The sequence below is a fragment of the Rhinolophus hipposideros genome, assembly GCF_964194185.1.
Source record: "Rhinolophus hipposideros genome assembly, chromosome: 2".
NCBI classification, from domain to species: domain Eukaryota; kingdom Metazoa; phylum Chordata; class Mammalia; order Chiroptera; family Rhinolophidae; genus Rhinolophus; species Rhinolophus hipposideros.
This window is the reverse complement of record NC_138048.1, coordinates 73668810-73691791: the sequence shown is the minus strand read 5'-3', so window position 1 is coordinate 73691791 and position 22982 is coordinate 73668810. Positions and strand designations below refer to the sequence as shown.

The window sequence follows — 22982 nt, the reverse complement described above, 5'->3', positions numbered from 1 at the left end:
CTTCTTAACTACAGTAATTTTATTTTAAATTAACATGGCTTGATGCTCTTCCAGAATGACAGGTAAAGAAAAACTGAAGACTGAATATCATACCTTATCATTCTCATAATGCCATCCTATTCTTTATATATTTTAGTTGTATCTGGTATCATTCTAACACTCATAATTATCATTTTAGTTAAAGCCATCTTTAAATATATTTGTTATAATGCAGTGTTTTGAGAAAGTGATAAATAAGAATAGACCTTAAAGTTTTTTGAAAGTGTTTAGGATGCTGAAGATCTCACTGAGAAACGAATTGTTTTCTAAATTTTGTTTTATACTTGTATATTTTTCCTACTGTATTTGTTAGAGATTAGACTTTTTAAAAAGAAACCATAGATTATATATATAAATGATTTTTTGCTGTTTTTAAATGGTATTTGTTGTACGTTTAACTTCATAAGATGATTTTGATAGATACATTTTAGAAAATTGTTTTATTTGTTTCAAGTGAAAAGTTTCTAGGACCTTGTAGCACAACAGTAGCGCAATTGACTCCAAAAGCAAAGGTTCTAGGAGTTCTATTGCAACGGTAGTTTATCTCTTTTCTGTATTTTTCATTTCTACAGAAATTGTGCAAGTGAGGAGTTGAAACGTACTTTATATAGAGACAGTGTACATGTACTTATTTTTTAAAAATCTCTATCCAAGAATAATACCATGTTTTCCCCAAAATAAGACCTAGCTGGACCATCTGCTCTAATGTGTCTTTTGGAGCAAAAATTAATATAAGACCCAATCTTATTTTAATATAAGATCCGGTATAACATAACATAAAACATAACATAACATACATAACATAACACTGGGTCTTATATAAGACTGGGTATAATAAACATAATATGTATTACCAGGTCTTATATTAATTTTTGCTCCAAAAGACGCATTAGAGCTGATTGTCCGGCTAGGTCTTATTTTCAGGGAAACATGGTATACATACTGGCAAAGCCCCACGGCCAATTTTAATGTATGCCACACATTGAGAACTATTATCCTAAACATTTCTTGATGTTCTTCCTTTGCCAAGCATTTATAAAATGAAGATCTTGATAAAACTTTCCATCTTTACTCAGAGATTTTGAGTCTTTAGAACTTACCTAGAAATACCACCAAGTAAAAAAGAGATTGTATTTTAATGCAGTTTCTGTAAATTCTACATTTTTACTCATTACTTATGAACAGTGTTGGGATTTAGTTATTGGATCATTAACTACTTGAGACAGTAAAATGGTCTGATCTTCTGTCCTCTGCAACCCCTACATGCATTCATTCGAGAAAGATTTGGTGTATTTATTTAAGGAATAGGTAATTATATAAATATAGTAAACATCCAGAAATACGGTATTCAGTTTCAAGAAGAATATATTACAATAAACACCATCGTTGTGAACAGATACTTGGATTAAAATACCTGGTATTTCAAATGCTAGAAAGTTATTGAAATAATACATAAAGCTACAAAGATAAATACAACAAATTTCACCTGTAAGTTTATAGTCAAATGGGAAAGACAAGCCTGAATGTAACTTGGAATAAAACAAGTCAGAATGTCCAGTGTTACAGGGAAAGGCAGAAAGGAAATGCTGAGCAGTCAAAAGGAGTTGAATGGACAGAGAAAGGACCATTGTTCTTGTGGATAGGCAAACCAGATGGCTGATGGAAACAATTTGCACACAGCTGACTGAGATAGGCAGAATGGAAAGTATGAAACAGGAAGGAGAAGGAAGCCCAAGGCATGCCCAGCTCTCTATACTATCATACTTGAAATTGTACTCTACCCTTAGCCCATGCTGAAGGAATGAGATTAGATAGCCAAGTTTATAACTTACGTTCTCACACGCCCACCCTGAGCTAGTTAGGTTCTTTCTCCAGAATTTGAACTATGAAATTCTGACACTTAGGTATACATGTAAGTGAAAAGATCATTTAGAACTGGCCCAGAGTCAGTGAAGCAAGCCAAAGTCTAAAGGAAATTATGAATTAGCAGAGAAGGCCGATCTATAGAGCAAGGAGATGAAATAGATTTGCAGAACCAAACAACTGAGGCCCTGTGGCCTGGGTTTCTAGTTTTGCAGTCCCATTCTTGAGGTGACACAGTTATGCTTCATTTCTTTGTCCCTGGATGCCACTGATTTATTTTTTTTAATTTTTGCCTGTTAAATCCTTAGAGTAAATCCCCTTTTTCCAAAACAGGCTTGAGTCAGTTTTTGTTCCTTGCAGTTAGCCCCAACTTAGACACCTAAGTTTTGATCCTGACTGAAATAATGCCATTACTGTGATAGGGAATGTTAGGAGGAGGTTAATGGAAGAGAAGACTAGAATGGACTGAATTTGGTGGTGAGATAGCCACATGAAAATACTCTAGCAGAAGTTGGAAATGGGGCCTGAAACCCAAGAGAGGTTAACAGTAGAGATACAAATCTTGCAGCATAAGGCTAATAAATATTGTGATAAGAATTATTAAGGCAGGCCTGGGAGATGGTACAGAAGAAAATAAAATGATGAGAACAAAATCTTGTGGGAAATGCATTTAAAGAAAAGCAAAAGAGAAGGTGATGGAAAGTGATAACAGGAAAAAAACAGGGTGGTGCAAGTTTCATGAAGACAAAAGTGGTTTTGTACTGGTTGCATGGTACGGAGAAATAGATGCCAATCAAAGACAACATTGCGTTGGGTAATTGGGAGTAGAAGCCAGGTGGGTATGGTTTGAGTAGTAGATAAGACATAATGAGTACTATTTAGTTTGAAAAGCAGAGTGTGTGGTGCAAACAAGATTATTTTATCAAATATCTGAAAAGTATAAACCACTCTATTTCTTGCTTTTTTGCTTTCAAATTTGAAACACTGTAAATTGAGTATAATGTGATCTGCAGCACTGCAATACGAGGCTGTATTTGACTTGGTTCTTAAAGGATGATTGCTAAGAGGAAAATGGAAGGAAACAACATACATAGTTGCATATTTACTCATTACAGTTCATATGTACAAAGGAAATGCAGTTTTGCCTCTTGAGCTCCCACCAATGGGAAGTCTGGGATAAATTACCTTTTAGTCCTAACCACTTTAAAACCCAACCTGATATATAGGAGACATTATAATATAGTAAGGTAATGCTTAAACTCTTGGAGTATTATTGCTCATATTCCTGTGCTTTGTCTTCTAAAATGGTGTCCAGCTATATGGAGGAGGGGGCTTACCTGACATAATGGCACCAGGAAAGTCTATCTTCAGCTCTTTCATTCTCTGGGCATCCTATTGGCCTCATGGTTCTCTTAGGTATGGAAAACTCAGACTTCTGCAACTCTGCCTCAAGCAGTCCAGTGTAGGTCAGGTTACAGGTTTAGCACATGTAGGGTTTCTGGTCCTGCTCCCGGCCGTGGACACAATATGGTGAGGCCAAAAAGAAACAACGGAGCCATAGATAGGGGAGTCATACCACTATATTCTCGATGGCGGCTGGTTGAGACACAAATCCAAACATCCGCCAGTTCCCCAACGAGGGGACTTCCTGCACCCCAGTCTCGCTGGTGGCCTGGCGAGACACAGGAAGTAGGATCAACACGATCTGCAATCCACAACCCCCACTTGTTAATTGCAATCCACTGTCCGCTTCTCTGCCAACCAACCAACCCACCAGCGTAGCCTTGGCTGTTACATTAGTGGCTAATGGCTAACCGGTAACAGCTGGTAGCCACCCAGCCACAGCGGGTGGCCATCTGATCACAGCTGATGGCCATCCAATAATTGAGCCAGCACCTTTCCACATGAGGCCGAGAGCCTGGAAACCGCTCTCTGGGACTTTGTCCCCACCCCACCCCACTGCAGGCTGGAGGCAAACCTACTTGCTTCCTGATCAGCTACCTTCCGAGTCTCCTCTTGGAGAATGGGGGAATTTGTGGGTCCCCTCCACAGCACACAGGACCAGAAAGTAGCCTGGAAAAGCCAGCTGCATTACCAAGCTTTACATTGGTCTGACACAAATGAATCATACTCATATAATGTTGAGCAAAAGAAGTCAGGTACAAAACTATATACTGTTTGATTTCATTTATATAAAATACGAAAACAGGCAGAACTACTTTGGTTTTAGAAGTCAGGATAGTGGTTGTCCATTGGAAGAGGGTTGGAGGAGCTTTTGGGAAGCGCGTGGTATTTACTCTCTTTAACTGTGTTATACTCGTGGGTGGGTAGCTTTGTGATAATTCATCTAGCTGTTTACTTAAGATTTGTGTTCTTTTCTGTCTGATGGCTATACTTCCATTTAAAACAAGTACATGTGTATATTTAAAAAACCAAAAGTTTGAACAAGAAAACCAGAGCACTTGTTCTTAAACATTAATGAGTTTAAAGATGGCCTGGATTGTAAAAATGCAGATTCCCCAGACTGTGCTTAGAAATTTTGATTCAGTAGGTCTGACTCTTAAGAATCTGTATTTTTAACATTTGCCCCAGGTGATTCTCATACTCCACACTTAAAAAATGCTGACTGAGCATCTGTAGTTCTGACAAACTATCCTAACTCTCCGGTTCAGATGTAAGAAGTTTGTCATATTGTTATTGAAGCTTGCATTTACTACATAGATCTTTCATTGCTAGGAGTAGCGTTTTCTCACTAGCTTAATGTTTTTCCAAATGTAATGACAGTTTTTTTAAATGTTTATATTTTATATCTTTTTCTATAGCATAGTTTTATTGCATCCATTGGATTCTGCAGTTTTTCAGATTTAATTAAAAAACAAAATTTTATTCATTTTCTGTTGCATTTTTAATATTACAGAGACATTGACTTTTCTGGGACATGCAGCTTTTTAGATAGATATTTAGATATATATAACATGTAGTAATGTAAAAGAACTTAGTAAAAAACCAACTAGTCTGTATCTGCAGAGGAGAGATCTTAAAATGGAGAGAAAATATGCTTTAAAACATGTAGAGGAGAACATTGTCACATAAGGTTTGATAAAACCTAATAACAAAGAGTAAAATAAACAGCTAGTAGAATCAGCCAGTTTAAGTGTCAGGATACATAAAGTCATTTATAGAATTCTGTGGTCTCTACAGTTTTGTTGATTCCATTGTAAACATTCGTTGACAGCAAATCTTCAATAAGTTTTTCTTACATCAATGGAAGGTCATGTTATTTCTAAAATTCCATTACCAGATTATGGTAGTTTTCTTTAAAATAACATATAAACAATATCTTTAAAAAAAAAAAAACACCACCTTTTCACATATTTGTTATTAAACAAACTACTGAGTATTTTTCAACCAATCCCAGATGTTTTAAGGTTTTGCTTTTCAGCACAGACTCAACCTGATAGACTCAACCATCTATCCTGGATGATTCAAATACATCTCTGAAAGCATGAGAATGGAGTTGGAGGTCTTTTCTGGCTCAGTGCCTCTAACAATTAAATGAAAATAATGCCTTACATAATTTATTCAAATGATTTTCCCATTTTATAACCCCCCTTCCCAGGGAGTATGGAAAAGTGGTATTAGGTGCTAAATATAAGGAAAGACCTGTTAAACTTTAAAAATAATGAAATAATAGGGGATATTTGTCTTAATTGTTTGATAAAGGAATGGGCAATGGCAGATGTTTGTATTTTTTAATGTTAAATGTTTAGAACAAATATTTAACAATTTGAGGCATTCACAATCCTTTAAGTGAAGGTCAGTATTTTGACAACTATAAAGCTGATCACCTTGATTCCACCTCTTTTCTCAACATTTAGAGATAGATGGTACTTTAGACTGCAGAACCTCAGCTTAATTTTTAAAGTATCTTTTTAGAACTGTTCACATATTATTTTTCACACTTGGCCTGGCTTGAGCAGTAATAAGTCATTCAGATAAGCAGCCTCTTCTTGGTATGTATGAATTCATAAATTTGTGAATATAGGTGTGTAATTGAAGTGTCATAGTGTCAGTTGCCTCTTAGAAATGTTTATTTGCAAACACGATTGGCTGCAGGCAACAGTCATTTGTCATCAAATCACTGAAGTGTTACTGGCATCTTCCAAAAGAGAGAACTATCTTACAAAGTCCCCTGGCAGCACGGCTTGTTTGGAAAGTATACTTTTATATGTATTTATATATGTCTATGTTTATATGTATTTGCCTATATTTGTGAGAGTGTATCAATACCCATCTGTAATACATAAATAAGACATAAAAATTTCAACCTCTAAACCCCTTGGAATTTCCTGGGAATCTGCCATCTGAAACCTTTTTACCAGTTCATGGCAACTTTCAGTTAGCATATCGGTAATGACCTTTCCTTGTCTACTATTTTACTACTTGGTTATATTTTCTTTATAAAAATAAATTAGTTTCTTGATTTCTTTCTCCAGGGTTAAAATTTTAGTCTTTGTTTTGTAAAATTTCTTCTAAAAAATTACACTACTCAGTTTTTCATACTGGACAGTTATACAAAATGTAATACAGTCATGTCATGCATGTGACTAAAATAACTTGTTCTAAATTATGAAAGAAAAAATAGGCAATAAAGTATTAATCTATGTGAACGTAGTAAGACAAATATGTAAAAATTATTTTACAGCTTGTTTTCATAGATGTTCACCTACTGGGACAAGATTAAAACCTGCATTAGCTGAGTGGATGCAAGCTTCTCCGTAAGTTGGTGTCCAGTAATAGTGCTTTTTAAGGCCATTGGAGACTTCTGCAAGGTACACACGTCCATCCACCACATACGGTTCTACATCTGTATTGTCTGGTTTTAGACAGCCCATTTGAATTAACTCTGAATATGCCTAAGATTTTTAAGAAAAGAAACTATATCATTAAGAAAATACTCATTTTACAGTGCTTAAACAAATTAGCTGTGCTAATTTGCAGTCTAAAATAAAATATTCTGAATAACTGCTGAATTTTAATATTTTCCAAGTATTGTGGTTAGGGTTTTAATCATTTAATTTGAAATTATAATCTTGTAAAACTTACAATGAAATTGTAAGTTTCAAGTTTGATGACAAATGAATTGTAAAACTTAACACAATGAAATTATAATCTTGTAAAACTTACTTCTAATATATTAGGCACATTTTTCTTTTTTTTTTAATGACTCCCAGAGTTAACAATTCTCTGTATTACCAATTTTGTAAACCAAAGGTCCCATGGTCAAAAATTTCAAGTCCCACAGAGGTTCTTAAATGAGGGGTGAGGATTATTGTACATGCTCTTGAAGATATGATGATAGCCAGGGACCCACTTCTCAGAAGAATAAACAACCACAGATTTTGGCAGACAACTGTATGCAGTTCATGAACCCCCTGAAGCTGACCTATAGATTTAGACTTAGAGACAATCCCCATATTATTTGATATTATCTTGGCTGGCTACCTAATTATTTCTTCATTATAGACATTTCTTTGTCTATGTTTTATGGATCATTGGTACTATGTGTCATACAAACATGTTAAACTTGTTTGTCAGTAAGTTTGCAATTATAGAGAAAGGCAAAAATTTAAACAGTAAAAGATTTAAAAGTTTAGTTGCTTTCTGCTTTAGCTTGTCATATTAGTTCTACACTCAACTTACACAGCTTCTAGTATGTGACGTTTATAATCATATATAGTATTTGGTATCTCTTGCTATTTCAAACATAAAACTTTCCAGTAGCTAATTTTTAGGACTTAATGTGAAGATTTATCAAAACTGTAGTGTTTCACTATGCGCTAATCATTCCTAAGGCACTTGTCAATAATTGTAAACAATGTCTGATGTTATGGAGAAGATCCCAGGAAATACTTTAAGTGAAGAAAAAGCTTACCACACATGTAGCTTCGTCAAATTTGTTTCCCCAAATGTAGATATTAGAGAGAGTGAGATTTGTTTTCACTGACTGTGAAAGGGCAACAAGTCCTTCTCCCTCTATGTTGTTGCTGACTACGGACAAACTATGGAAAAAGAAAAAGTAATAACCCTGGAAACGAATACTTCCACAAAGAGAAAATGGGTAAGTTAACAACATTTATTACATTTTATTGTGTAAAGTCTTTGCATTATTCTTAAATATATTTAATGCAGTACTCAAAATATCGACCATGTAATTTATAATATCCACGCAACAGTTTTCGAATTGTATGCGTCATATACCTGTGGCACTACCTACACTTAAATCGACTGTCATTTTATATTCAGTAAATATTTGGGGGTGTATTACATATACATTTGTCAAGATAAAACCATCCTACTAATATTTTCTTCGATTCATTTTTATTTTTAAGTCAGTCACACTGAATTATTATGATTTTTCTATTAGAATTCAGGATAATATAAGAAAAAGAATTTTCTCATTAATCCTAAGCAATCAGCTAGAATCAATCTAATTTTTAAAAGATACTACTTTTGAAAAAGAAAATAGAAATGTTTACTGTAAACTTAATATTATGTCAGTTTAGAAACTGAGTTTTTATATTTCATCATGAATCTTAAGAGTTAAGGGGATTGAGGTTAGTATTCTAAAAATTTAAGTTTTTCTGTTATTTTGGTTAAATATAAAACCATACTAACGCTTTGAGACTCCTGTTGTGTGAAGTGAGTGTTTCACTGAGATACTTTGCTCCTGCAGTTTCTATTCTGTTAAAAGAAAGATCTATTACTTCCAGGGTAGTATTGCTTTTCAGTACATCAGCCAAAAACACCATTCCATCACGAGTTATTTTATTGCTGGGAAAGGAAAAATACGTAGTTATATTTGAAAATATGTAGTATTATTTTATTCAGAGAGCTAGCATGCTTAAAACCGTTATATAGTAATAAATAGTACTTTCTATTTTAGTAAAGATTTATTTTAATCATTCAATTTCCAAAAAAGTTAGTGAAAATTTGCCATAAAGTGTTGTTTCCATTCTGGTTTACATAATTAAATTGCTCATTCAAGTTAATACGAGATTAGTATCAGTATAAACTAAATAAATTATAAGGCTGAGGATAAAAAGTTGACAACAGTGGTTGCATTTTCTAATCTTTGGAATTAGTCTCTAACAAAACATCCTATGTACTATGAATATTTATGTAGATTATTCCTATGATTTAACTTCTGAATTACTTTATGTCCAAATTATCACTTACCAGCTGACATCAAGGTAGCGCAGGCTTTTGTTCAGATACAGAGCGTCACATAACTGTTTTATACCACCGTTTCTCATGTCATGCTTATTCATGTGCAGTTCAACAAGGCAGTGGTTTTCTTTTAACATGTGGCTTAGATGAACTGTGGATTCTTCCTAAAAATAAAATCTTTTTTCTAAAATATAATTTTGAAGCAGTACATTCCAGACATGCTAAGTTATTTAAATTAGATTTTTAAAAAGATTATATCGGTTAAGATGATTAGTCTACAATTTGCATTTGTTTGGCCTGGCTTTTAAAAAAATATCATTTTTGCCATAAATGATATCTTTACTGTCTTAGAAACAGGCAGCAGGCACTTGTAAAAGACCTAAGTAATGTAAAATGCTGAAACACTGTACAAGTACTTTGAGAAAAACTAATAAAAGTTTAGTGAAACCACACAGCAATAGCAGGTAGTAGATGAGCTTTATAATTAAACTGTCCAAATGCTAATTTTGCCTTTTACCAGCTATATGATTTTGGGCATATTATTTCATCTGAGTCTCAGTTATTTTTCTCTGTAAAATAGGTGAAATTATACTTCCCTCACAGAATTAAATAAAAAAGTACATGGCACAAAGTAAGTGTCCTATAGAAAACTAAAAAGCATTTATCGTAGTTCAGTATTCTATAATCCTGTATCTGATATGTTTAAAATACTGCTTTGGCAATGAAATATATACCCAAAGGGAAACTGTAGTGTGCGATCTTAACAAATGCAAACTGATCACAAAGGGAGACAAGTGTTGCTCTGCATGGTGCCTGGAACGGAGAACATACTCAATACATATTTGTGTTTTACATGGATCGCAGTTTTAGGTCAAGAAGTTTGAAAGAGGGACCACGCTTATGAAGGGAGAGAACTAGTGTCAAATAATGAAGGGATTTTTTTTTTTTTTTTTTTTTTTAGCTCCATTCACTAAGTTTGTGACTTTATTTATCTGGCATTGTTACTTTTCCAAGCTCCCCAGATAATGAACAGTAAAACCCTTAAATGGAATCAGTGTGCAGGGCCACATCTGAGAACAGCAAAGTATGAGAAAGCACACAGGATTCCTCTCCAGTGCTACTGAAGAGGAGAATGGTACTCAGTGATAGAGGGTGGGGGCCACCTGGGGGAGGAAGAGGATGCCGGCTAGTTTGGCTGACTGCCTAGAGCACAGGCTGAGAGCGGGCGCCTGGGCCTGAGAAACAGCCTGGGCTTTTAATAACTATTCTCAGGCGGATTTGGGAATAATGACACCACTCAACATATTTGAGAGAGGAATCGTGCTTCTAATGTAACTTCATATAGTTGAACATGCTTCCTCATTTAACCCGGAAAATTTTTATTTTAGCCTTCACATCTCCTGTGATCCTCAATCTGAGAAATTTACCGGCCCCTGCATTGATTTCAATGCCCCCTCATGCTCCCAAGGACCCCTGAGCATATCACCCTCCAAACTTGTTGATCTCCCTCCTAGTGGACTGAAAGCTCCTTGAAGACAAGGGTCATGTGCTTTCTGTGACTCATCTCTAGCAGGAAGCATCAGGTCTAGTCTAGGGCTGCATTCAAGTATGAATTAAGTGAGTGAATCGTGAATGGGGCAATCACTGAACGCTTACTTTGAGCCAGGCATTTTGCTGGTCTTTAAAGTAGGGCTATTGCATTCGAGGATTCTGGGTGTCTTGTTGAACAGATTAGATGTATGTGCATGAAACAATTAACATAATGTAAAATTCCAAAAATTTTGATACAGAAAAGTGCAGAGATAATTCAAAGGGAGAGATCTATGTGGGCAAAGCATGCAAAACACTTGTGAATATGAAAACTACTTGAAAAATATGGTTAATTCTCAATTACTAATAGGGAACGGTGAGGTAGATAGTTTAAAAACTATATAAAGTACTTTGAACCTTTTTAAAAATAGTAGATAACTCTGTTTTTCTTTAAATCAATCAAATAAGATCTTATTCCCTAGCTTTTTACAACTCATAAGAGAAAAGCTCCTTAACGTTAAGGAGCAAGGAGAGGCCTTAAGAGTAAAAATCATTTCAAAGGTACAATGGTTCAGTCACATCAATATAACAGAAACAAGAAAACAGTTCATACCAGGTTTATTATCCAGCTTTTAAAACTTTATTTAAGCTTTCATCGTAACTACTTTGCCCATCACAGGTTTACTCAATGAGAATTTGAGTTTACGAGAAAAAAATGACGTTTACTGCTTAAGTAAACAACATCTAAAATCATATTTAGTTATAAAACTCTTATCAAGAAGTGATTTTCCTTTAAAAGTTTTCTTTGTAAACAGTAGTTTACAATTCTAAAACTACAATGCATGTGGGAATCTTGACATAACATTAAGTAGTACCTTTGTTTTATTCACATGTGGTAATATTAACCACCATCACTTTAAATACATACCTGTTCACCATACAGTATAGGTCGGTTTAGATTTATTCCTTTAATTTTTTGGTTCTGAGTTAGGACTGTAGCAAATGCTATCACACTTTGCATTCCCTAAAAACAGGTAAATTCATTAAGGAAACCGACAAATCCTATAAATTAACCTCCCTACATAAATATTTCAAGATTAGTAATCTGGAATCTGATAAATCAAAATTGTGTTTTTAAAAAGTTTAACCATTTCCTGCTCTTTCAATTGTATGTTGGTTGATCAAATTCAGAAATGAATTGTTACTCTGCTCGTGTCTCCCTGCACTAACATTTATTTACAGCATTCATGGGGACTTTTCTTAAAGTTTCAGCATCCATTTCCTCGGGTGTTTGCTTCTAGGTTTGCTCCTAAGCCCTCAGAGTTCTCGATGATGCAGACCTCAGATGCACACGTGGATCCCAGCTAGGGCTCTACAGTACTGCGGACACATATCCTTATAGTCATACTTGTACTTTAAGTGCGTGTGACGGGAACGGGTTACGAGTCACATTTTTCACAGCTCCCACAGACCCCCCTCTCTACCTCACCGGAAGAGCCTACCCTTCCCCCATCTCAGTGATGGATACCACACCCAGCTGTTAGCCAGAAAACCTGTGCCTCCTCTCACTACACACGTCCTCCGACTTACCCTCCCATACAGTTGATCAGTAAGTCTCAGACTCTGCCTCCAAAAGATGTCTCAAATTAGTCATCTCTATGGCTACCACCCCACCCCCACTCCTCATCGAACACATGAACCACTGCAGCAACTTCCTAACTTCCTAAGTGGTCAGTGGGCTTCCTCTTGCAACCCTCTAATTCCCCACAAAGAAACCAGAATGATCTTTTAGAAGCACCAATCTCATCATGTCACCCCTCAACTTAAGGCCTTTCCATGATTTGCATTTACAACAAAATCCCCTCTTCTTCCCCTGGCCCATGACCTACACCCACACCCACACAGCCTTGCTGGATCTGGCCTCTGTGAACCTCTCCACCTTCACTGTGATACACTCTTTATAGCTTCCTCTGTCCAGCCACCTGGCTCTTCAGTTCTTTAAACCTGCCAGACTTGATATTATTCATGTCCCTCTCATGATTTTTGCCTATTTGAATATCAGTTTTACCATGTACCTAATACTTTTCCATTAAATCAACTTACTTTCTCACTTTATTTTAAAACTCTGTATCACTACCATAAATGGAAAACCATCATCTCTTGCAGTAAACAAAGCAACTACATGAGTATTAAAATCATGTCAATCTGTATCAGTAATGGTATCCATACCACACCTGGAGAAGCACTGTCTTAGTCTGTACCTGGACCCCTTGCCTAGAATGTTCTGCCATGGACCCTCTCCAATGTAGTTTTTTCTCATCCTTCATGATTTTTTTGTTCCTTCATGTAGTTTTTTCTCATCCTTCTCATCCTAGGTATTACTTCCTCAGATCTTAGGCAACCATTCTATCATGCAAATTATCTTCTCCCTATTATCAGAGTACTTGGCCATCTTCGGTGCACTTTATTTGTTTACTGATAATTTTCCCAACTAAATATAAGCTTTGTAAGGGCAGAGACCACATCCGATGCACTCCTGTATCCCTAGAATCTATATCCCTAGAATCTAGGATTGTGACTGGTATGTATAGACAATACATATTGAATTAATGTTTTCCCAGACCATCCATGGTTGCATCTACTACTATTTTATTTTTTAACTTTTTATTTATTTTAAGTGTGTTTTTCCAGGACCCATCAGCTCCAAGTCAAGTAGTTGTTTCAATCTAGTTGTGGAGGGCACAGCTCATAGTGGCCCACGTGGGGATCGAACCGGCAACCTTGTTGTTAAGAGCACCGAGCACCGCGCTCTACCAACTGAGCTAACCGGCAGCCACCAATTACTACTATTTTAAGCTTCAGGACCTATTACCCCAAAGAGCCTCCTGGTCCATCTTATAGTTTGCATGTCCCATTGATTTTGCATTAATCTATACAACAGGTTCCCAATTGGCCTCAAGGTTTGCAAGCATGCTTGAGAAATTGAAGCCTGGAATTTGAAGACATGCAAAAACACACACTTCTCATTATCAGGCCAGATGAAAGCCCAGAGCAGCTTTTAGCATCATAATTTTAGGTTTGTATGCTACAATAACTACTCCAAAATGTTTCCAAAAGTAAAAAAAAAAAGTGTATATTATACTAATGAAGTAGTATTTGTTTAATTAAAATGAACACAATCTTTTTCCTTTTAAAATCCCATACAGGTTAAGAAGCATTATGGATGGACATTTAGAAAGATTTTTATTATGCTGGATAAAAGTCCATAGTATTATTTACTATAATCTGATTTTATTAACAGTCACCATTATTATGCCTAGGTTAAAAAAAAAATTTTTCCTCTGATATTAGACATTTGAGGCAAGCTAAATCATTCATAAGGCTGTCATTTAGCTGGACTCAAACAATTCTCTGTAATAGTTTCTGGGGAGAATGATCCACTATTTGGGTGATTTTCTCATAACCAATTTACTCACCAGATCACAGTCACCCAGATCTAACTTCTCTAAGGATGAATTAATTTGTAGCATTGCAGCAAAAGACATTCCACCTTCATTTTCAATCTTGTTTCCCGTCATTCTTAGGTATTTCAGAGTTACATTCTTCTGAAAAGGAAAAGAATCATAAATTGGCTAAATTTTTCATCCACAGAATTCTCTTTAGATTACAGTAGTTAGGCGACTATATTGCTATGTGCAGACTCATCAATTTTTCATGGAGATAAGATATATTCCTTCAAGGTATCATTCAATTTCCCAAAATAGATAAAAATCTAGTTTAATAGTTTGGTAGAAAGAATGTCCAGGAAACATGCCCAAACAATGACCAGTCAATGAAGCAGATTTTTAATAAAATTTCCTTTCATTGGAGAAATCTATAAATTTCTCTTCTAAGAAAATTATACCACTGTTTTTTTATTGAGATGAAATTCATGTAACACAGAATTTACCATTTTAAAGTGTACAATTCACTGGCTTTTAGCATATTCACAATGTTGTTCAGCCATTACCTCCAGCTGGTTCCAAAACATTTTCATCACCCACAAAGGAGACCCTGTACCCAATTAAGCAGTCACTTCCTATTCCCTTTATATTACTTTTAAGGAGATATTTCTGAGACATTTGCAGTTTAATGCCTTCTCTTATTCCACTCTTTGGATAAATCTTTCACAAAGAAAATTACAGACATTTTATTGTCCTAATGAATAAATATTAGGACATGTAAGTGCAAATAATTATCTTTAAAACTAATTCAAACTCCCCTAAAAGCAGAAAGAAGGCAAGGATGTCCCTTTACCTCTTCTATTTAACACTGTACTGGTGGTTCTAGACAGGGCAATTAGACAAGAAAAATAAACAAACAAGTGTAACTCTTTGTGACTGGAATAGGCAAAGCCTTCTTAGATATAACACCAAAAGCACAAACAACAACAAAAAAACCCTGAACTTTATCAAAATTAAAAAAATAAAAATAAAAAATTTGTACCTCAAAAGACACCGTTAAGAAATGAAAAGGCAATCTACAGAATGAGAGCAAATATTTGCAAAATACATATTTGATAAGGTACTTGTATCCAGAATATATAAAGAACTCTTACAACTCAAAAGGACAAATCCAATTTAAAAATGGGGAAAGCATTTGAATAGACATTTCTCAAAGATACATAAATGACTAAAAAGCACATGAAAAGATGCTCAATATCACTATTTATTAGCGAAAAGCAAATCAAAACTACAAAACCTCTTCATACCCACTAGGATGGCTATAAATAAAAAAGATAACATGCTGGTGAGGATGTGGAGAAATCGAAACACTCATAGATTGTTGGTAAAAAGGGACAGCCACTTTGGAAAATAGTTTAGCAGCTCCTCAAAATATTAAACAGATTAAGTCCTTGCCTATATGGTTATTTACTCTATGACACTGGAAGCAAGATTTTATATTGGGTAAAGACACTCTATTTAATAAATGGTGCTGGGAAAACTGGACAGACACATGCAAAAAAGTGAAGCTGGACCACCTTCTTACACCATATACAAGAATAAATTCAAAATGGATTGAAGACATAAATGTAACACCCAAAACCATAAAACTCCTAGAAGAAAATATAGGAAGTAAATTTGAAGACATCACCCTGATATATCCCCTCAGGCAAGGGAAACAAAAGAAAAAATATTGATGATTTCCTTCACAGCAAAGGAAACGATCAATAAAACAAAAAGGCAGCCTACTGAATGGGAGAAGATATTTGCCAATGATACATCTGATAAGGGGTTAATATCCAAAATTTATTAAAAAACTCATACAACTCAACACCGAAAAACAACCCAATTAAAAAATGGGCAGAGGACATGAAGAGACATTTCTCATACAGATGACAAAAAGACATGAAAAAATGTTCAACATCACCAATCATTAGAGAAATGCAAATAACCACAACAAGCACTTCACTCCAATCAGAACGGCTATCATCAATAAATCAACAAGTGCTAGTGAGGATGTGGAGAAAAGGGAACCCTCGTGCACTGTTGTGGGATTGCAGATTGGTGCAGCCACTATGGAAATCAGTATGGAGGTTCCTCAAAAAATTGAAAATGGACCTACCTTATGATCCAGCAATTCCACTCCTGAGTATCTATCCAAAGAAATCCAAAACACTAATTCAAAAAAAATATATGCACCCCTTTGTTTATTGCAGCACTATACACAATAGCCAAGACATGGAAACAAGAGAAATACCCATCGATTGATGACTGGATAAAGAAACTGTGGTACATTTATACAATGGAGTATTATGCAGCCATAAAGAAGAATGAAATCTTACCATTTGCAACAATTGGATGGATCTAGAGAACATTATGGTAGGTGAAATAAGTCAGACAGAGAAAGACAAATACTGTATGATCTCACTTATATGTAGAATCTAGAGAACAGAATAAACAAATGAAACAGAAATAGGCTCAGAGATATAGGGAAAAATAAACTGATGGTTGCTATATGGGAGGGGGGTGGGGATGGGGGAGAAGGTAAAGGGATTAGAAAGTATAAATTATTAGTCACAATATAGCCACAGGGATATGAAACACAGTTTGGGGAATATAATCAATAATGCTGTAAAGATTATGTAAGGTGCCAGATGGGCACTGGACTTATTAGGGAGACCACTTCATAGACTCTGTAGATGCCTGATCACTGTCCACTGTGCTATACACCTGTAGCTGAAGTTGAATGATATTGAATGTCAACTATAATTAAATACGTGTGTGTGTGTGTGTGTGTGTGTGTATTCATTCATGGGATGTGGAGTACAGCACAGGGAATATAGTAATGGAATTGTAACAGCTATATACAGTGTCAGAGGGGTAGCAGATTAGGGAGATTATCACTTTGTGAGGAGTGTATAAATGTGTAACTATTACATTGTTTTGTATACCTGAAACTAATAAAAATATATATATTAAATAGTTACCAAATGATCTAGCAATTCCACTCTTAGGTATATGCCCAAGAAAATAAAAAATGAGTACACAAAAATATGTGCACATATTCATAGTAGCATTACTCATTAGAGACAAAAAGTGGAAACCCAAATGTCCATTAATGATGGATGAACAAAATGTGATATACCCCTACAATGGAGATGAAAAGGATAAACCTTGGAAGCATTAAGCCAATCACAAAAGGCCACATTTTGTATGATTCCACTTATATGAAATGTCCAGAATAGGCAAATTCATAGATGAAAAGTAGATTAGCGGCTGGGGAGTGAGGGAGAGAAGCATGGAAAGGGATTGCTACTGGGCACATTACTTCTCTGGTGGATGAAAATGTTCTAAAAGCTGCGAGGGATGAATGAATGAATGAATTCATTCATTCATTCATTCATTTATTTATTCTTGCGAGTGGTGAATTTAAAAGGCTAAATTTTGTATTTGTGAATTATATCTTAACAAAACCATTTTAAAAAGGAGTTCAAAAGTGCTCATGTAATGTCCAGTCTAATAAATTAAAGTGTAATAAAAATATACATTCCTACAACATTAAAATAAGTTCATATTAACATTTGATTCTGTTGGTGTCAAGCTATCAGAAGTTAAAATTCCCAAATGCAATGTTAGTTTGAGGTATACAACTACTTACATATAGTGCTTTAGCAATCAAGTCTCCACCTTCAGGCCCAATATCATTAAACATAAGGTTTAAGTAAATGAGATTGTATTGTTTCTATAAGGAGAGAAAAGAAACTATTACATATGTATTAGAAATCAATAAATAATGAGCTGCTTTATTTAAGTATTTAAGTATTAAGTATTCCAAAAAAAAATCTTTGTTAACCAGAAAATCTGCAAATTTAGCAAAAGAAACTACCATTAAGGAAAAACCTCACTATTCCCATTTAAACATAAATATAATTGCAATTTATATGAAAGAAAAAGACTGTTTAGTTTTGACCAATGATTCAAAGTATGGCTGTGCTTTATGTATTTAACCATAGTATGTACAAGTTTGCAAAAGATGAGTCGGGAGTTCTAGTTACCAGCTCCACTGAGACCAAATGCACAAATGGATTTTCAGTATAGTATTTTAAGTATAAATACAGCAGAGTCAGGACCCTTGACATTCTGCAAAACTAGTGTTTTGTCTGTGTGCCATTAGACTAGTTGGTTTCACTGTAAACAGAACTAAGAACATTTTGATGATGATTTTTGCAGCATTTTTACTTATGTTTGCTGAGAATAACACAGTTCCTTCATTTTTTTTATCTTCACTCCACCCTTACATTGTGCACCATTTCATGAATATAAGAACTTTAGGATCATTTTAAGCTCATTCGAAGCACTTTCAGCAGGAGAGATTTGGACAAGTAGTCAGGAAATTAAAAAGCCAAATGCAATTGAGGACTCAAAAGAAAATGACATATGCCACGTTAAACATTTTAACTGAAAATACAAACACATATTTGTTGATCTTCTGAGGTTGAAACAAGGCCTTTTCTTTAAGTACACCTTCTCTGACTGGTGTACTTTATTTTGTAAAAAATGCAACTATAAATGCAGCATTTCAGCTTGGGTGTCTCAGCAATAAAGTGTGAACTTAGGCTTAGCATGCTCAAACCCTGCACATTCCAAAGAACGGACTAGCTCTTAACTGGCTCCTGGGAGGAAAACAATGAAATGACCGAAAACATTTTGTAGTAAAATAATACCTGAAGCAGTTTTGCAGCATAGTATGCGCCAACATCACATAGGAGGTTATATCTAACATCCAAACCTGAAGAACACAGATGAAGAGAAGCTGATATTCCTTATAACGAATACTTAAAATCAGGAAAATGAAAGCAGGAGTAATGATTTTTAAGGAGACATACCATTAATGTAGGGATTCTTCTCCAAAACTTTGGAAAGAATCCAAAAATCATCCCCCGTTACTCTTTCCACTGGTATTAAGTGATTGTTACCAGCAACGTTTAATGTGATTCCTTCCAATCTGTTAAAATACGAACAAGAAACCCAGTAAAGAAATAAAACTATTTTTTTCTTCATGTGTAAATAGTAACATCACGGATAACATGTACCACAATAGAGAGTTTCATCATGTAACTTAAAACTACTAAATACGTAGTATATCGCAAATTTTGCAAAACACTTTAACATATACTATATTATCTATTTTCTCTCTCACGCCCAAAAAGTATCCCCACTTGACAGATAATCACACTGAAGATTTCAGTGATTTGTATAAACCCAGCTCACAGGAGGAGTTAAGGAGAAATCCAGAGTCCAGATTTGAAGGCTGTGGGTCTAACACTCTTTCCAGGGTACTCCACTACCTCTAAGACCTACTAACAAGTGTCAGTCATCTACTTCTCGGAATCAAAAGGTATGTCCATTTTACTAAGCATCTGCAAATGGCTTTGAAATCACTCAGTGTTCCCAGATTTTCACACAGATGAATATCAGTGAATATTACTGATATAACCAAGTATTTGTCTTCCTTACCCCTGTTCAATTTCTTCATCCACTCCTTGGAGTATATGCAATATAAAAGGATTAATTTTCTTGGACGTTTCCTTACATAGATTATTATAATGTTCCTGGAGACTGCCAATAGGTTCTGGAGCTTTTGAAAAATAAATGCATTACCATTATCCTTCATCATACGTAAATTATCCCAGGAGCTTTCCCCCTCCCTCAATTACACATCTTTCAAAGATATAAATGTGTGTATGTGTATAGAGTCGGGGGTGGGGAAGAAAAGGAGACAAGAACAAAGAGGAGATAGATGGAAGGAATGGGAGAGAATAAAAATGCTGTTTGGAGAACTAGAGCCATAGAAGCACCCAGAGGGTGATAAACACTAACTTGGAAGAGACATAAAAGAACTAACCTCCATATGTAACAGGCCTGGCAGCTGAGGAAAATGGTATCAGAGAAATTAAATATTTTGTCCAAACTTATGCAGTTAATAAGGGTACAGTACAGAAACAAACTGACTGCAAAGCTTCTTTCCACTCAGCCACATTTTTCTTATGATGGCTTCAAATAATGACAGTTTCATCAGAGAATCTAAATTCAAAAGGAATCTGAAAAATCACTAAGTCCCTTTGGCATCTTGAATACGCTTTACACTGTGCAGGCTGATTGCATCTTTGAATACAGTTCTATTGGTTCTTCCTAACACTAAGCTGAGGCCTGGTTCACAGACGCCCATCACCTACCCTGCCTTCTAGTTTCTCTTTCTATAGGTGATTTTTCCTTTCAGTCCTTAACAAAGAAGACAGAAAGAAAGCAGTTGAGATCTCCTTCCTCTGTTACACCTGCAGCTTTCTTTATGGTTTTACTGTTGGGCTATTACTTTAAACACATCTTTTTTCAAGATGCAGGCCTCCCACTATCTTTGTTTTGTCCTCCCTTTTGTGTTTGTGTCTTTAAAAATCTGTGCTCAGACATCTCACTACCCAACTAGGCTGGTATTTTTAGGAGCCAGCTTCTCTAAGTCTCTACATCTCAAAGACGTCCTTTGCTGAGTGGATTCTGCACTATATGGACTAAAGAGTTTGCTAAACAAATTTGCAAATATTTAAGGTGAGTAATATTTATATTAAAAATGACAGCAAATAAATTTTTCTTAGTTTTTAAAAATAAGCTTAAAAAATAGTAAATAACCCACACTTATTCCAGATAACTGGGAAATTTCAGTATCAAAAATCAAATAAACATTCATCAGCAATCCCACTACCAAGGAACCATCAGAGTTGAGGTCTCGGGATATTTCCTTATTGTTTTTCTTTTATATGTATTTTTAAAGAAAATTGGAATATTTAAGTATAGCTCTGTATCCTTTTTGTTTTCAGTTAACATATCATGAGCAGTTTTTCCTAGTTATTAGATATTCTCTGAAGAATTTTAATGCCAGTATAATTTCTGTCTTGTGGATGTATGTACATAAGAAATCCTTCATTTATTTTAGTTAATTTTCATGTATTTAAATAATATCTTAGCACACTATTTCCCCAACTGCGATCTGCAGAATATTCATCTTCTACAAGATGATCAGAGATGTTCTAAACACAGTGGGTTTTATTGTCAAATAAGTTTGAGAAGTGCTGAATTAAACACAGCTAAAGAGATTCCTACCTACAACACTTCTCAAGACATTTAAAACATTCGGGTACACAGATTCTTCAAATTGTTGAGCCTGGAGGGGAGGGAGGATAAAAATGCTCTATTTGCCAAACATACAAGTATGTAACCAGGGTTCAAATGGAAGGCAATCTAGAAAATGCTACTTTAGCGTCTCAGACAGGAAACAAAGCAAGTTTACTTGTTGGAGTTGGACTTCTTTCCTCCCTTCTGGATACTACCTTCTTTGGTATTAACAATTGGAGAGGATTGCCCTGAAGTTCTGAGGTTCAGTGCCTGCCCTCAGCTGGCTGCACCACACCCAGGATGAGAAGAAATGTATCAGACTCACAATTTACGTTTTTTGTGAATGTAGGAATCTTCCATTACAAGAATATTTACCTGGCCATGGCTTTCAAGTATTTAAAAGTCTACTATATATTTCTACTATCCTTTTAAAATTCACCTATGTATTGTTTCAGGATTTTATGGCACCAATAATTCATTTCCTACACTTTAGAAGTAAAATAATAAATCAGTCTTTAAACTGTGAAGCAAAAACTAGGAAAAACCAGCTATGCAAGTAAATGTCAAGAATCTAACCCAAATTTCATTTTTCATCCACGCCTAAGCCTTGAATTCCAAACAGTTTTTCACCTAGCAGCACGTTTTATAATTTCTAGAGAAAGGGCTCATTGGGAGGTTCCGTATGCCCTCCTACGCTGGAACAGCCAAGTACTGGGAAATCCAAGGGTCAAAAGTAAATCAGACTTGGGTGCCTATGTAACTTTAAACGTGTTACTTCAATTTTCAGAGCTTAAATTTCCTCTTTATGCTAAAGTCAGAGAATAACAAAGCCCATCTCACGGGTGCAGTGAGACTTCTAGCACAGTTCCATTTCTACAAGCACACGCTTTAAAACAAGCATCCTCGATGTCAGAGGGATAGTGGATGGGGGGAAAGGGGTTCACACAGTGTGAGGGATATAAATGATAAACGTCTAAGTATTACTTTGTCTTGTGTACCTGAAACTAATTAAAAAAATAAAAAAGAAGCACCAAAAATGTAAACTATAGGGGGAAGAGGGTCGTGCAGGCTGTTTCCTCTGCTACTGATAATTCATGGGCGCAGAAATATTTTAAACGGAGGTGCCTAGAGGTGCAAAGTCTCAAGACCCTCTTGCCCACCTGGGCCCTGCTCTCTCCACAAAAGGGGGCCCGCGAAGAGCCCCCGGTCATCCTTCCCTGAGACCAGGCCGTAAGAGCAAAGCGACAGACACCTCCCTTCAGGACCATCTACCGCGCTGAGAGAGGGGAATCCCTCGTGGGGCCTTGGGGCTCTCTTTCTGCCTGCGTTCGGGGGGTACCCCAAATCCCGGCCACTGCTGGGGCTCACAGGACATCCTCCCGCCACGCTGCCTCGGCGCCCAGCCTACTCGTGGAAACGGCTGGCGAGACCCCGCAGCAGCTCGGGCTCCGGCCCCCCGTGCGCGTTTTTTCCAGGCCCGGCGAGCGCGGAAGGTCACCCCTTCTTACCCCTACGGTCCGCTAAGACCCAGGCCGGCCTAGGGCTCGGGGTGGGGACGCCAGGGGCAGCTGGGGACTTGGCTGGAGCGGCACCCTCCCGGCTGCGCCACATGCTCCCCGACCCCACGGCCCGCGTGGCAGCGTTGTCATGACGACCGGGCGCATGCGCCTG

At 36.1% G+C, this 22982-nt stretch overlaps 1 protein-coding gene across 1 annotated transcript; it reads right to left on the bottom strand.

Moving 5' to 3' along the window:
* Window positions 1-1619: 1619 nt before the first annotated feature.
* Window positions 1620-22975, bottom strand: LRRC34 (leucine rich repeat containing 34; the record flags this gene model as incomplete). The annotated part of the gene is given in 12 exon segments (XM_081067283.1): window positions 1620-6818; window positions 7838-7964; window positions 8581-8736; window positions 9142-9296; window positions 11591-11686; window positions 14139-14267; window positions 17803-17886; window positions 18869-18933; window positions 19031-19149; window positions 19662-19782; window positions 22820-22927; window positions 22930-22975. Coding segments are annotated over 12 exon segments (1410 nt in total). The 3' UTR covers window positions 1620-6614.
* Between the last annotated feature and the right edge of the window lie 7 nt (window positions 22976-22982).